Raw genomic sequence first — 14884 nt, forward strand, 5'->3', positions numbered from 1 at the left:
TTGGGCAGAGGAGCCCCTTGCGTTTGCTGGAAAAGAAAAACATCGCTTCATCCAGGGAAAAATAAAAAGAAGCAAACAGCATGCAACTTCCAGCTAGTTCTCCACCTTAGATCAGCCGAACTGCTTTCCTCCCTCGCTTTCACACCATCCAGGTCAAGCCTTTGCCTGGAATTTACACTGTTTACGTTTGTGAACCAGCAGGCATTCACCTTATAAGTGCAAATATTTCTGCTAGCGAACGTACTGGAGGTGTCCATATACTTGCACAGAAACTCTAATCAGTGCTTCCTTAATCTTGATACAATTATTCACTACTGCCCCGCTGCGGTGGCCCAATGGTTAAGGATCGATTGCTGAACCCAGGTTCAAGGGTTCGACCACCACGGCTGCCCCTGCGTTTCGATGGAGGCGAACTGCAAGCTAAGCGCCGTGGTAGTATCCAATGTCAATGCGCATCAAAGAACACCAGGTGATGGAAAATAATCCGGCGCTCTCAGTTATCCCGTCCATATAGTCTTTGTCGACTTTGAACATTAAACACCATACCATACCATACCCCGTACCCCCCATACCATACCATATCCTCCCCCCCATACCATACCATACCATACCATACCATACCATACCATACCATACCATACCATACCATACCATACCATACCATACCATACCATACCCATACCACATCATACCATACCATACCGTGCCACACGGTACCATACCGTAACATACCATGTTATACCGTACCGTACCATATCATACCATACTATATCGTACCGTACCGTACCGTACCCCATACCATACCATACCATGCCATACCATACCATACCATACCATACCATACCATACCATACCATACCATACCATACCATACCATACCATACCATACCATACCATACCATACCATACCGTAGCATAATAAATTCATTATTACAAAAATGCAACCGCAAAAATGAAACTTTCTTTTCAATAGATTAAGATCTCACGAGTCTAACTAAAGCCGGAAGATGTTATAAAACCCGATACAATGGAGAGGTCATATACTGACATTTATCAGATACCTGTCTGTAAACATTTGCTTAACATACTGGCAGGCATTGGTGTCTATTACCTGCTCTCTATTTTATGCGTCCGCTGACGTTCTGATAACCCCGAAATCGTGCTCAATATCAGCGGCTGGAGGAAAAAAAGCTGACAGATTAAGTGGGTTCGGTTTTGGTTTATATAAGGTTTAACGTCCCAAAGCGAATCAAGCTATGAGAGACACCGTAGTAGAGGGCTCCGGAAGTTTCGACCCCTTAGTTTTTTTTTTAACGCTCACTGACATCGCACAATAGACGGGTGCCTTCTTTTTTTTTTTCTTCTATTTTTGCCTCAACTGTAAAGCAGCCGCAGCGACCAGGGCTGAACTCACGTCTTTTGGTTGAGTGGGCGAGCGCCCTAAATATTTAGCGGCTACGGCGGGGCTGATGGGATTTATTTACAAACCCCCGCGTGACGCAGCGGGGTGATGTTTATAGTTCCAGCTCTCTTCACGAAGTAGTGAAAAAATCATTGACAGTAATTTGCCCCAAAAATATATATACTGCGGTAATTATGTGCGGATAGAGGTATCTCCGTCAATACAGCTGCCGTGTTTATGCGATGATTAGGTTTTGCCTGGATTTAAATGAAACACTGAAGATACGATGGGAGGCTCCACCTGTACCAGGTGACAAATATGTAGGTCCCATAATTATTCCTTGTTTGCAGTGGGGCACAAGTTAAATAAAGAGAAGCTCTTGACCGCCGCCCGTGGCCTGCACTGTGTTTTATAACTCCGCCAAAAGATTATAACAGAGAACGGAAACAACCTTTCAGTTGACTAAGCAAATCAGAATCCTCAAAAATAAACTGTTTTCATCTGGTGGTTAGGTTTGCGTTCAGGTAACAAGAAGAGCTTTAACAAGGGACTGCATGTCGCTGAAGAACAATGGGTGTGGTTATAAAGGTGGCGGAGATTCAATGTAGACGCTTGTGTTGCTTCCGGCCGAATTTAAGTTATTCTGCAGTTGAATCTACAATAACTCCCAGAGCTCGATACACCATCACAATGTAATTTCCAGCACTGTAGGTTGGGTGAGAAAAAAAAAAGGGGGGGCTAGTAACCCATTTCTTGGCGTTACAAATTTAATCCTGCCTATTTGAAAACAGTGACGTGGTGTGACTACTTTCTTGCTGATGCGTGCTCAATTGTTTTTATTGGTCTGACTACATTTTATGGCGATGGGGGGGGGGGGGGGGGGGGGGGGGGGGGCAAGCTAAAAGAAGAGCACCAGAAAATCACCAGAGCGGCTGCTATAGCGCATTCCCATCCTTCTTGTAGTCATATGTGGGAATGTTTAAGCTGAAAAGAATTTTAGAGACTTCTTTCATAAAAAAAGAATGGGGCGCGCCGTTCAGGGGCCGTGCAATGCCAGTGATGGCAGGCGTTAATTTCCATGCAATCTTCGCGACCGTACACACCTTTAACGTCTCATCGGGTAGAGAAAAAAAGTTTTTCTTTTTTTCTTTTTTTCACTTAGGTGAGAAATATCTTTGTGGCGGTCGGTAGCCATCAGGCGCAGTTGCCCGATTGAGTAAGGCGAGAGAGGATGAAGGCAACAGGAATGCCGAAGAAAGCAGTCTTGAGTAAAGTCATTCGCGTGATTAACAACACGCGGATATGAGAAATCAAACGCTCCTAATGGTTAACCTAAATTTGTCGAAAACGAACACAAAATGAAGAGAGTTGGTGATTTACAAGTTTACAAGCACTTCTTCTGCAGCAAACATACATCACCGAGGCTTTTTTTTTTTTGTTTATTTCTTTCGTTAGATCCAAATTACTAGGGCAGAATGTTGGGACTGGCCTTGCTCTACAAGAAAGGAGATATGAAAGCCAAGTACTAGACCCCCTTTCTCGATGTCATTTTCAAATTTGGCATTTCTTAAAATTGCAGGCACACAGTAAAACGAAAAAAAAAAAAGAAAGAACGTATCGCCGCGAAATATGCTGACATTGAGCGTAGTAAAAAGTAACGCTTTAACGCAAACCAACGCGTGAAGCGTTGATTTTCAGACCTCCACCATTTCAGACTGCTCTAGGCGGACTCCAAAATTGTGGGGGCAGGCAAAATGAATAGCTCCAAAGCAAAGATGCCGGCAAACCTGAATGTCGCGGGAAAATGAAAAGAAAAAAAAAAGATATGGAAGATAAGTGAAACAAGAAAGTTGAAACCAAATTCCCGTTCGTCTCCACTTTCTTCTTAATCCTTTCAGTGCACGGGGAGAAAATTCCTAAGCCGTTTGCACCCCGGTACTCTTCAGTCTGTCTTGCAGGGGTCCCGCCTTTGTCAACCTTAGGTTCCATTTGACAGTGAAGAAAGGAGCTGCAGGACCAATGCTGACAAAGCTGACCAAGCAAGACACAAACGCTTAGAGGGAAATATTTGCCTTTTAAGGCGCGGTAGAAAGGGAACAAGACAAAAAAATGAAAAACAATAGCACGAAAGAAGAGGTGAAGATTCGAACGATATTACGATATACGACACAGGGAATCGGTGAAGGAAAAAGAAAGCGAAAATAAAAGGGTAAAAATAATTGTAAGGAAAGCTCCGGGTTATTTCAGAACTGAAAGGCAAACACATCGTCTTCAGATGAATCCACGGTTGCTGCTTTCGCATAGGGAGAAACTGAGGAAAAAAGGATGAATGTGTTTCCCACAATGTCTGCGCGCCTCTGTCTGTCTGTGCTGCTGCGGATTTTCGGAAAGCCCAGCTGCTTCAGCGTATTCCCTTCGCCGAAATCGTGCCCGAACTCCTCTACCCACCTCTTCCATCCGCCGTTTGCTTGTCATTCAGGGCCCTTAAACAGTGATGGTGAATGCGCTCTCTGAGACACCCGGTCGGCAAACTCCCTTCGCGAAAAGAACACCGCGGAACGCCTTTGAACGCGGCGCTTTCGTACGGCGCACTTCGAAGGGCTCCCTCCATACACTCGGCGAGCGCGAGATATAACTTCGATAATAGGGCCATATCTGGTGGACGCAAGAGACATCGAAATGAGGAGTAGCTACATGAAATTTTCCCGAGACCCGCTAACTCATTTCGGCGAGGTATAAACTAGGTCCTTGAACAGAGCTATTCCTATTTATGATCCCTTCTAACGCGCCTAATTGTTTTGCCCTTCCCCTTAATTTTCTCCTCCTCCTTTATATTCCTTTATCTCGTTTCCCTCAGTGCAGGGCAGCAAACCGGCTTCTTTTGCCGGTTAAAATTCCCGCTTCTTCTTCTTCTTTTTATTCTCCTCGTCCTCCTCCTCCTCCTCCTCCTCCTTTTCTGAGGCTCGAAGCTCATGAAATTTAAGTAAATCGAGTCAGTATTGTATTTGCATGCTTTTAGGATTCTAGAACGGGTGTGTATTCCTTTGTGTGTGTGTGTGTGTGTGTGTGTGTGTGTGTGTGTGTGTGTGTGTGTGTGTGTGTGTGTGTGTGTGTGTGTGTGTGTGTGTGTGTGTGTGTGTGTGTGTGTGTGTGTGTGTGTGTGTGTGTGTGTGTGTGTGTGTGTGTGTGTGTGTGTGTGTGTGTGTGTGTGTGTGTGTGTGTGTGTGTGTGTGTGTGTGTGTGTGTGTGTGTGTGTGTGTGTGTGTGTGTGTGTGTGTGTGTGTGTGTGTGTGTGTGTGTGTGTGTGTGTGTGTGTGTGTGTGTGTGTGTGTGTGTGTGTGTGTGTGTGTGTGTGTGTGTGTGTGTGTGTGTGTGTGTGTGTGTGTGTGTGTGTGTGTGTGTGTGTGTGTGTGTGTGTGTGTGTGTGTGTGTGTGTGTGTGTGTGTGTGTGTGTGTGTGTGTGTGTGTGTGTGTGTGTGTGTGTGTGTGTGTGTGTGTGTGTGTGTGTGTGTGTGTGTGTGTGTGTGTGTGTGTGTGTGTGTGTGTGTGTGTGTGTGTGTGTGTGTGTGTGTGTGTGTGTGTGTGTGTGTGTGTGTGTGTGTGTGTGTGTGTGTGTGTGTGTGTGTGTGTGTGTGTGTGTGTGTGTGTGTGTGTGTGTGTGTGTGTGTGTGTGTGTGTGTGTGTGTGTGTGTGTGTGTGTGTGTGTGTGTGTGTGTGTGTGTGTGTGTGTGTGTGTGTGTGTGTGTGTGTGTGTGTGTGTGTGTGTGCCTCATGCAAATATTATATCCGCCCCTCTCACCAATGAAGCCTTCAGGCGCTGAACGTGGGCGGGATTGAATGAAAAAACAACAACAAATAAATGTGCCCCATGCAAAGGCAGAAAAAAAAAGCGAAAGAAAGGCGTGAAAAACTAAGAAAACTTTCACCTCTCCTCTAGAATTCCACTCGCTGTATGCAATGATTTAATCAGGACCAACTTGATTGCTACTATAGTACTCTGCTAGTTGAGTGAGATTGCTGCAAACATTGCTTGCTTTAAATATCATTGCTATAACTTCAAACGGCGTATAGTTAATTGATTCAAGATGGCTTTTATACAGCGCTCTTATCCTTACCTTCTTGCTTATGCTCCTTGTATTCTAAGTTTCATTTCTTGTTTGGAGTGGGCTTAACTTGTGCTCCGCACTATCAATGAAGAGCGTTAATCGTAGGATAGGACGTGCAGTCTTGCACTTTGTTCGCATTGCGTAGCGAGAGGCTGGATGGTTCTTTAACGTCTCTTGTGTTAGTATTTGGAGGTTAAGCATGGTTATGCGTTTTATACAAATGGCTGTGCCCTTGAGAGTTTCCAGTTTTCTGCGGAAAGTCGTTTGACTCAACAAACTTTCTGTGGAGGGAAAACTTCTCTTTTTCTGAATCGTGTTGATACCGATAAGTTAAAAATGCTTTTATTTTTACATAAGAAATTGGTCAAAGTTGATTTACCTTTTAATTGGCGTCTATAAAGTCCTGTTGTCAAAACACAACACACAAGGGCAAGAAACATTACACCCTCTATGCAAGGACGGCAGCGCTTGAAAGTGCAAAACAAATCCGCATTCTTGCTTTCTCAAGAAGAAGCCCGCCTGCCTATAGGGATCGGCAACACAAAGACTGGCTATCGACCTTTCGCACCAAAGTGTTTCATAGCAGCGTTTCTTATCAACATGGCTCCAAATCGTCTTCCGAGAGAGTGTAGCTCCTGTGGTCCGTAAATTACGTACAAATTAACCCGCGTGTGTAGGTGTTCCTGTCTTATTTGTTAGTGGCTGCCGCTCTGTTGTTATCAGAGTCGGAAAAAAACTGCAGAAAATTTTCTGATGTTACGACAAAATTTCTGTGCGGTTTTTGAAGGGAAACCTGTTGTGACAACAGAACATTCTATAGTAACATCAGAAATTTCTGTAGTCACAACAGAAAAATGCTACAGACTACAGACAACAGTAATATGCCACAGAAAAACTACAAAAAAGTACTACTGAACTACAGAAAAATTGGACGTTTACGACAGAACTACAGAATATTTTGTCGTATTTTTGACAAGGATCTGCATTTTTTTTCCGACTGGGATTGTATCAAGGGTCCAGTATTACTTGACCATGGTGTCAATAAATCCGCAGCGTTTGTGTAGTAAGGATTTTCTACTATCTCCTACACGCATTTGAAAACTTTGCCTATGCGCGTGCGGTGATCACAAGAACTTGAACCATCCGAAAGGAGTGAATCTAGGTCATGCGCCAAAACATTAAGGAGGGCATTTCAGAGATGCCCTAAAGGTGTTACGCGACAGTGGCCTGTGGTCGTCTCTGTTTCACCGTATACGCATTGCACTACCGTAGCAATACACTACTTTGCGTGAAAGACCAAACGACCTACATATAAACCTTCGCTTGTTAATTCCCAAGCCACAGAAGAGGACTTTGCATGGCCCATCGAATAGCGTCGGAAACGAAAGGTTATGGGCTCGAATCCTGGCTTGCATCTTAGATTTTTGTTTACGTGAGATCATTCACCTAATACAGTTAAATCATTTGAGAAATGCGGCGAATATTATTTCGCATTGCATGCTGCGTTTTAATCACTTTCACTACACGCGTGACGGCCCGCTTAGTGAGCGTTGTGTATTTGAAATTTCCGCACAAAGTCTGCGTCCGTGACACGATGACCTGGACTAGCAGTCAGAATCTCTCGTTCTCTGCCATCGAGGCCGACGCCGGCTTTACTGCGAACGGCTATTTACACAACACGTGTTGCAAGCGGCTCGTAGCACCGAAGGGTGATACGCCAATCAGCAGGTGACAGTTTTGTGACCTGGCTAGTTAAAATAAAACGTCAGACGGTAAATGTCAGCTAGCAGGCGCTATCGGTAAGAGAGTTGACTACAGGGCTTTGATTATTTCATTTTTTTTCTACGAAATCAATACCACTAAATTAATTAAGGCCAGTCAGTATAATCTTCGAGGGAACACTGATTACTCTTCAGGGTGTCTCAGAGTTTGCGATGAAAGCTAGCGGCCTAAGTTCCCCTGTGAGAAACCGAGCACGTGAATTAGTCTACTTTGAATAATAAAACACGTAATACTGAAAATAATTTTAGTTCGAAAAAAAGCAAAAAAATTGAGAGACAGTTTGATTCAGCCTGCCGACGTTGTATTTTTCGAAATTGTGCGAATATCGAATAGTCTATCCACGTTTCAGGCCTTTGTGATCTAATTTGGTGTTGGCCCACCCAGATTTAGGAGGCGGGCCAATTCGATTTTGTGGGTGGGCCAAATCGGCTTTGAACGTTGGTCAACTTAATTTTCGAATTACGAAAGGTCAGTTTTGTTTGGGGGCCACCAAATTTTGTAATTGGGCCAAGTCCATTAGCTTTAACACACCTTAAGAAGGCAATGTGATAACCGTGTGTTTGAGAGCACGGATAGAAGATAACGACGACGACGACATGCACTGCACAGCGCCAGAGTGTGGTAGCAAAACGCAAAACACGCCGAGGTATTGGCTGCGGCGATAGCTGCGACTCGCTCCGGAGTAGTCGGTCTCGGTAACAAAGGAAAACCTGAACGCGGACGTAGTCGACAACATGATGCCTGTACCTCTGTATAACTCGTTATACTTAGTAGCACGGGCAGAAGCACGTTACTTTTTATTATTTTGGGGTAGCCTCACCACGCTATATGTATCTCTGTATAGGAAGGTACACTGCGGAGGCCCAGGGAAGGACGTACTACAAGGAGTCAAAATGTATAAGATCTTCCGTCAAAACATTTTTCTTTCAGCTGCATTCTAACACCATTCCTGTTAAGACACGGCTTGAGCAGAAAGGAATCTTCGTACCGTGGACCACTAATTGCCACGGATGCTTGCTGTGAAAAAAAAAGAAAAAAAAAAAAAAAAAAAAAAAAAAAAACAAACAAACCGAAACAATTGAGCATTTTTTTTTTTTCATTTATTGTTCGGAGGCCATCTTTCACTGGGATATTATACAGTGCGCACACAAAAAGGAACTTCCCATAACGCCGTATGAAATACGATACCTCCGGGTTGAAACTAATGTAAGTATATCGTTTTCTAAGCTTATGGACCTGGACCTTCATACTTTGTGAAAGGCGAGAATGGCTGTTCGTCATCAAATGCCAATGTGCGTTCAGTACGTGATAACGCCATTGAAGGTGTTTCGTTCGTTAGAGAAGTGTATCGAGCCCAAAGCAAACGTCCTGATTGGGTGAGCATAGCTGATGACCTGACAACTACGAATCTTCCCCGCTTTTCGTCAATTTTTCCAATGAACATTTACTATTCGTACATAAACAGCTAGCAAGGTAACCAAGTCACTTCGGTTTAATGAAAACCTCGACAAAGTGCACGAATTAACTTTTTCGTATGTAAAAATAATTAATTCTGCTGCGAGGTTTGCAAGAAAAAAATAACAACTAAGTAAGCGGAGCGCTTTCTCGATGCTAGTATTCCACTTGGCTGTGAAACGCGCATGCTGAGCACGCCCATATTGAAGACGAGCTTCTATTGGTCTCCAAAGCTCTCCCCAAAACGTACATCATTCATGCATCAGACACTAGTCTGCCGAATTTGAAAACAACTTTCATGTTCCACATTTTGTAACATCGTGTGATTCAATTAGGACGTTAGGTCTTCAAAAGATAAAATCGCGAGCTAAAGTCACAAGTTCCGCGCTTCTATCCTCGTTGCTATTAGAGTGATTACCCCAATTAATCATGGATCTATGCATCGTTTTCGGTGTGCTGTCTCCTTTTCGCTTTTCCTGCCAGCTGTGGTTTGGTCTACTCTTTGAACACGGTGATAACGCATAGGCCCAGAAATAAGCTGTCATCAGCATCCGTAGATAAGCCCAAACTGGAACAAAGTCGTGCTCTGTCACCATTGTTTCATATCAAATATTTTCTGCAAAAAAAAAAGAAAAAAGAACGCGAAGAAAGGAGCCATCTGATTGCGGCTTGGTGTCATTTCCTAAACCGGAGAACGCCTACGCAAGCTTTCCTTGACAGGGCGGCAGGCATATTTTACCAAGTGCAAACAGCCATTCCTACCTAACTCGCTGAGGTATAGACGCGAATGCTTCAGTGCGCGCGCAAACCAAGAACAAGAAAAAAAAAAAGTGAGAGATAGAAGCACGACATGTATATACAGTGAGAACGAAGCCGACAAACACGGCCCATGGAAGGTTTCCTGTCTATACGCAGGAATGGACATGCCTGAGCTATTATTACCCAAAGGCGTGCCTCGAAATAGACGTCGCCAGACGGCCGCGTCCAGTAGAATAACCAGTCGCGAGCGTTGTTTCAGGCTGCGCTTGTGGGCGCACCCGTGCCACCAGCAGAGGGGAGTAGGCGGCCGCTTCCCGACGGGCGCCGGGAGAGCGAGGTGTTCCGCTTTGAATTAGTCTCGATTACCCGACTTACGCAATCAGTCTCGGCAATCAAATGCTGAACATTTGTTTAAGCGAATGGCGTGCATTTTCACTGCCTTTTCTTCAACGTCCAAGGTGGGACGTCCGGGAGAGCAAAAATAAGACACACCACCGGCCTGGCCTCTTAATTGTCGCATTCGATAGGGCGACAACTACGGCATCCATCGACGGCATTTCCAATGCACTTCAGAGTGCGAAATGGGGCGCGGCTACTAGAAGCGGAAATGCGGCGACGAGAGAGCAAGTGTATGTTGGTCAAAGAAGGGAGGGATGACCACTCCGCCTGACCAATTGTCTCGATGCATCGGAAGGCAGATTGCGCCGAGTATATAAGCGACATCCAGCACTTAGACGAAGACAAGTCACTCGTCGACAGCAAAGATCCAGCCTAAGTCAGCCATGAAGAGCCTGGTGAGTGTTGGGAGAGGGAGTGCCGCTCAGTGGCTCACGAAACGGAAGCCCCTCAGTAGGCAGAGTACGAACTGTGACGGCATTTGCGGTCACCTTTCGTCTTTGCCTAAATAATTTCGACCACTGGCTACCGCTTGTATTTGCCTCCCAATTAACGAGAGCATAGTTACGTGAGCTACTGTGTACAGATAGCACGATGAAAGCGCTCTTCCTTTTTTCGGCGCACGGCAAAACCAAAACAAAACTTTAGCAGTCCGGTAAGTAGAACTTTCTGAAAAAGCCCTCCTTTAGAGACTGAAACTGTCCCTTTAACGCGTCTTTTTTTTCTTCTTCTTTTTTTTATACAAAACACTTAGCATTTAGGGTTAAATTATTTGTTGAATGTCAAAAAAAAAAAGGAAGGTTAGCACTGTTCCCGCGCCGATTTGTTGATTAGTTTGGTGACATCCTGCCATCTGTCGGAATCCTGGTTAGTTTGTTGGTAGCGTAGCTGTTCCAGTTTGGTGGCGCTTCAGGATCAGAAAAAAAGAAAATGACTTTTTGAAGTGGCGAAAACCTCATAAAGCTGTTTCTTTGTAGCCCCTTGGCTGCACCCACGGGAGCCACTATATAATATTGCCAACATTATAGTATAATCTCTATGCTATTAGTGTCGAAAACATCATAGGAATCGAGTACCTACTGCCAAGGCTCTGTTCAAGTTATGGAAAGGCTCAAAGTTATTGGAACAATATCTTTCTTTAGTACAAGATGAAAGCGTTTTTATTACAGGTGCCGAAGCGTTGATGTTCTTCATTGTGCGCACTAGAAAAAGATGATTGAATGAGCCCTACTTGGAAGTACACTTTTCGTAATATTGGAAAAACTTCAGCTGTCCTTTCGGAGAACCTGCAAAACAGAATGTGCATGTGTAAAAGATGATGAAGCATTCAATCCAGAAAACACAAAATGTTGTTAATGCCCAAGGCTTACGTGCTATGCTTCCTTTAAGTTCAGAAACAACCTGTGCACTGCTTTACTGCTGCTGACCTTCTCTTGTTTATTTTTTTTCGCAGCTTCTCGCCCTTTTCGTCTGCGGCTTTGCCGGTGTGTGCATTGCCGGAGTTGTGGGAGGATACGGTGGAGGATATAGCCTCGGGTATGGCGGTGGCTTCGGCAGGGGCTTCGGGGGTCATGGATACGGAGGAGGCTTAGAACATGGACTGGGCCTTGTGAAGACAGTTCCAGGACCCTCATTCTTGGTCAAGACCGTGCACAATGTGAACCGGGTCAGCCATGGTTCTACCCTCTTCGGTCACTACGGCCATGGTGGCGGATACGGCGGCGGCTACGGTGGAGCCCTGGTCAGCGGCGGCTACGGAGGCGGCCTCGGTGGTGGCTACGCGAAGGTTGCCGTTAAAGGATAAGAAACTAGGCTAGAAAATAGTTCAAGGGTATTCGTAGAAGCACTCAGGCTTCTACGGACATGCGGATACAAGAAGAACATAGTCTCGAGAACGCCTAAAGCACAGCGAATGCTTTAGACTCCTGGAGACCGCTTAGCTGAAAGCGTGAGGTTTGTGTCCACACGTCTGTAGATTGTCAGTGATCAGAAATGAGAATCGTAGTTTGGCAGTAGCCATACACGAATGCAGTGTTCACTAGGAGCCAAGCACTTTCTGTCGCTAGGTGCCCTTCAGTGATGTCCCACACCACTGCACAAACAAATTTATCAGATCACTGAAGCGCTAGTCGACATCAGGTGTGGCTGAGGAGTGTGAATTGGATGACAAAGGGACGCCCTCTGTTTTGTGCCTGTATCATGTGCTCCGAATATCTTACACTACAAAAATTAAAAACCAAAAAAGAAAACACAAATGCAATGATGGTTGTATTGTTTTCATTTACTGGCTGTGGATCCTGCGGCGGTGGCGCAGTAATTACGGCGCTCGAATGCTGTGCCATGGTATGCGGGGTGGAATCCGGGTCACGGCGGCCGCTTTTCGATGGAGGCGAAAAGCAAGGCGCCCGTGTGCTGCGCAATGTCAGTGCACGTTAAGGACCTCCTGATGGTCGAAACTTCCGAAGCCCGCTACCACGGCGTCTCTCAGAGCTTGAATCGCTTTTAGACGTTAAACCTCACAAACCACAAACATAAACCATCATTAGCTGCCTGTATTCTATTGCGATAACAGCAGGGAAGAAGCAAGGCCACCAGCAGAAAATAGCCTCTCTCCGTCTGACTTATGCTGTCTATGTTGTTACGTGGTGGTGACAAGCAAGAAGACGGCACAACATGGCGACAGGGTGAAGAATGATTTAATGGCTGACCTAGCGCGAGGGCTCCTCTAGCGCTACTGCCGATCTTCTCCGCAACACTTCCCGGGGCCACCGGCTCGTTTAAGTCGGTGGTGACGTGACGGTGAGGATGTTGAAGAAACGATAGAACAGAATGATATGCTTGCCACCACGATGACGATGCCCACGATGATGCTTGGGTAATCCGCCTCCCCTGGAGCCCTTCAACCATCCGCCACCAAAGCATCCATGGGACCGATGGCTCCAGGTCACGTCGGGCGGCTGGGCGGGGGTTGCGTGTTCATATGCTTCGGTTCCTTCAGGTCTTTGCTTTGGTCTCGGCTCTGGTCTCGGCTCTGGTTGGTTCGTCTGTGCGCCTTGCCTTCAGATCCGGGCTGGGGGCTTGGCGGCGGTAGTTGCGGCTGGTTAGGTCAGGGCAAGAGGGCTAAGGCGAAGCTGCGCGGTGATATCCCAGGGCTCTCGGCTGATGATCCCGGCGTACGGATCGCGTCGATGCTCCAAGGTGATGATGGGGATGACGTATCCCGTATCTCCAACGAAAATGTTACGTGGTGGCATGCAAGAAGACGGCACAACATGGCGACAGGGTGAAGGATGGTTTAATGGCTTGCCCCGCACGGGGGCTCCTCTCGCGCCACTGCCGATCTTCTTCTTTGCAACATTTCTTTTTCGCAACAATATTATCGGATGAATACACGCACTTAGGGCGCAACAACAGGGGAAATTTAGTTTTTTTCTTTTCCTTACTTACTCATCAGGAAAAACTAGCATGAAGAATTCGCATGAAAGTCGCCAAAAAGAAGCCAGGGCAGCCTGGAAGCCAAAGTGGGAAAGAATTCCCCTTCTTGAGAATATAAACAAAAATAGGATGCGCTAGCTCGTAAAACACTTTATCTCACTTTGTAGTTGGATTTTGTAGACGGAAACAATTGGCAGTAGCCGAAATTTCCAGCAGATCAACAGACGTGAGATCAGTCGAAACGTGCTATGAAGTTTTCAATAAAAAATACACTTAATGAATAAAAGCTTCGCTGAAGTGCTACCTCTGTCGAGCTTGAGTTTTCACGCATATCCTTGATGCACTAACGTTGGCGCCCTGCTGCCCGCATGCAAAAGGAATTCTTAGTTCTGAATATCTGTGCAAGCAAACGCTTTTGCGTTCAGGCCCTTCCAGCTGAACACTTGGAAGCGCCCACTGCGCAACTGCAGGTTTTGAACATAACGACGCGGGCGCAGATACTGGGAGAGCCGACCTGTCTTCACTAATTAGGGTTAGAATTGATCCTATTAATTGCTGAAATTGCTCAAGAGGTAGAATTCATGAGAAAATGTTAAGAAACAAAACCACAGAATTTTGCAAGCGCCATTATAAACCTCTACTTTTATGAAGAAACACCGGCTGCTCGATACTATTTCTATGACGAATACTTCAAACAACTGTCATAGATCGACACCTTATATAAAATAAACGGAAGGGCATTTTATGTTCTCTTGTTTCGGTGACTACTGACTTCTTAAATATACCTGTGCAGTCACAAAGCATCCATTAGCACAACTAGTTGCGCCTGACCCCTTACGAAGCATTGGCACAGATGCCTACCTTCTTTCTCTCAGTTCTTGCTCTGTGTGAAAACGACCATCAGACATCTTGAACGGGTTTACGAGCCGCCAAGCATGTTGCGTACTAATCAGTAATCGTTAACGAATAGCGTATTTACAAAATTTGTACGCACCTTGACGCGCATGTGGCTATGTAGTATGTATGGCAGGGACGCGTGCGGCGGCGGCAAGTCGGCTTTGTGAAGCAAGGTCCAATAAAATGCGGCATCGCTTGGGACAAAGGTGCACAAGGTTGAATGCTAAGGCCACTTTTTTGTAGGTAATTTTCTTGTCAAAAGGTGGAAAGACATTCACAGGCCTTTCTGATCTCGCTATCGAAGCTACTTGAGTAGCAGGTGAATTTAGCCGCACATTTGCATCCTTAAACTTACCTCCTCATCTTATATCACTCATCTTACTAAAATCCCAAACTTGTGAACTCAGTTGCGAGTAGTTTATGAACGTGCCTATAGGCGGCCCTCCAACGGCCTACATCTGTCCTGTCTTTGCCGGACAAACCAAAGTCGTTTTCCAATTGCACCAACTGCACAGACGGCCCAACACGTTTTCAGCACTGAAGTTTATCAGCTTGTCCACGCACCCAAAAAAAAAAAAAAAAAAAAGTCGAAATAATGTCGAGCGTATACGCAATAGGAACAGCGAACTTTATACCGCCGCATTAACGACGA

At 45.5% G+C, this 14884-nt stretch overlaps 1 protein-coding gene across 1 annotated transcript; it reads left to right on the plus strand.

Moving 5' to 3' along the window:
• The first annotated feature begins 10160 nt into the window (after positions 1 to 10160).
• LOC146202115 (uncharacterized) lies at positions 10161 to 12119 on the plus strand. Its single transcript, XM_084584003.1, has 2 exons — positions 10161 to 10298; positions 11354 to 12119. Exons 1-2 carry the CDS (start codon positions 10287 to 10289, stop codon positions 11702 to 11704), a joined length of 363 nt encoding a protein of 120 aa, XP_084440129.1. The 5' UTR covers positions 10161 to 10286; the 3' UTR covers positions 11705 to 12119.
• Positions 12120 to 14884: the final 2765 nt, after the last annotated feature.

Source organism: Amblyomma maculatum, chromosome 1 (genome assembly GCF_055883805.1).
Source record: "Amblyomma maculatum isolate TAMU_Amacu chromosome 1, ASM5588380v1, whole genome shotgun sequence".
NCBI classification, from domain to species: Eukaryota; Metazoa; Arthropoda; class Arachnida; order Ixodida; family Ixodidae; genus Amblyomma; species Amblyomma maculatum.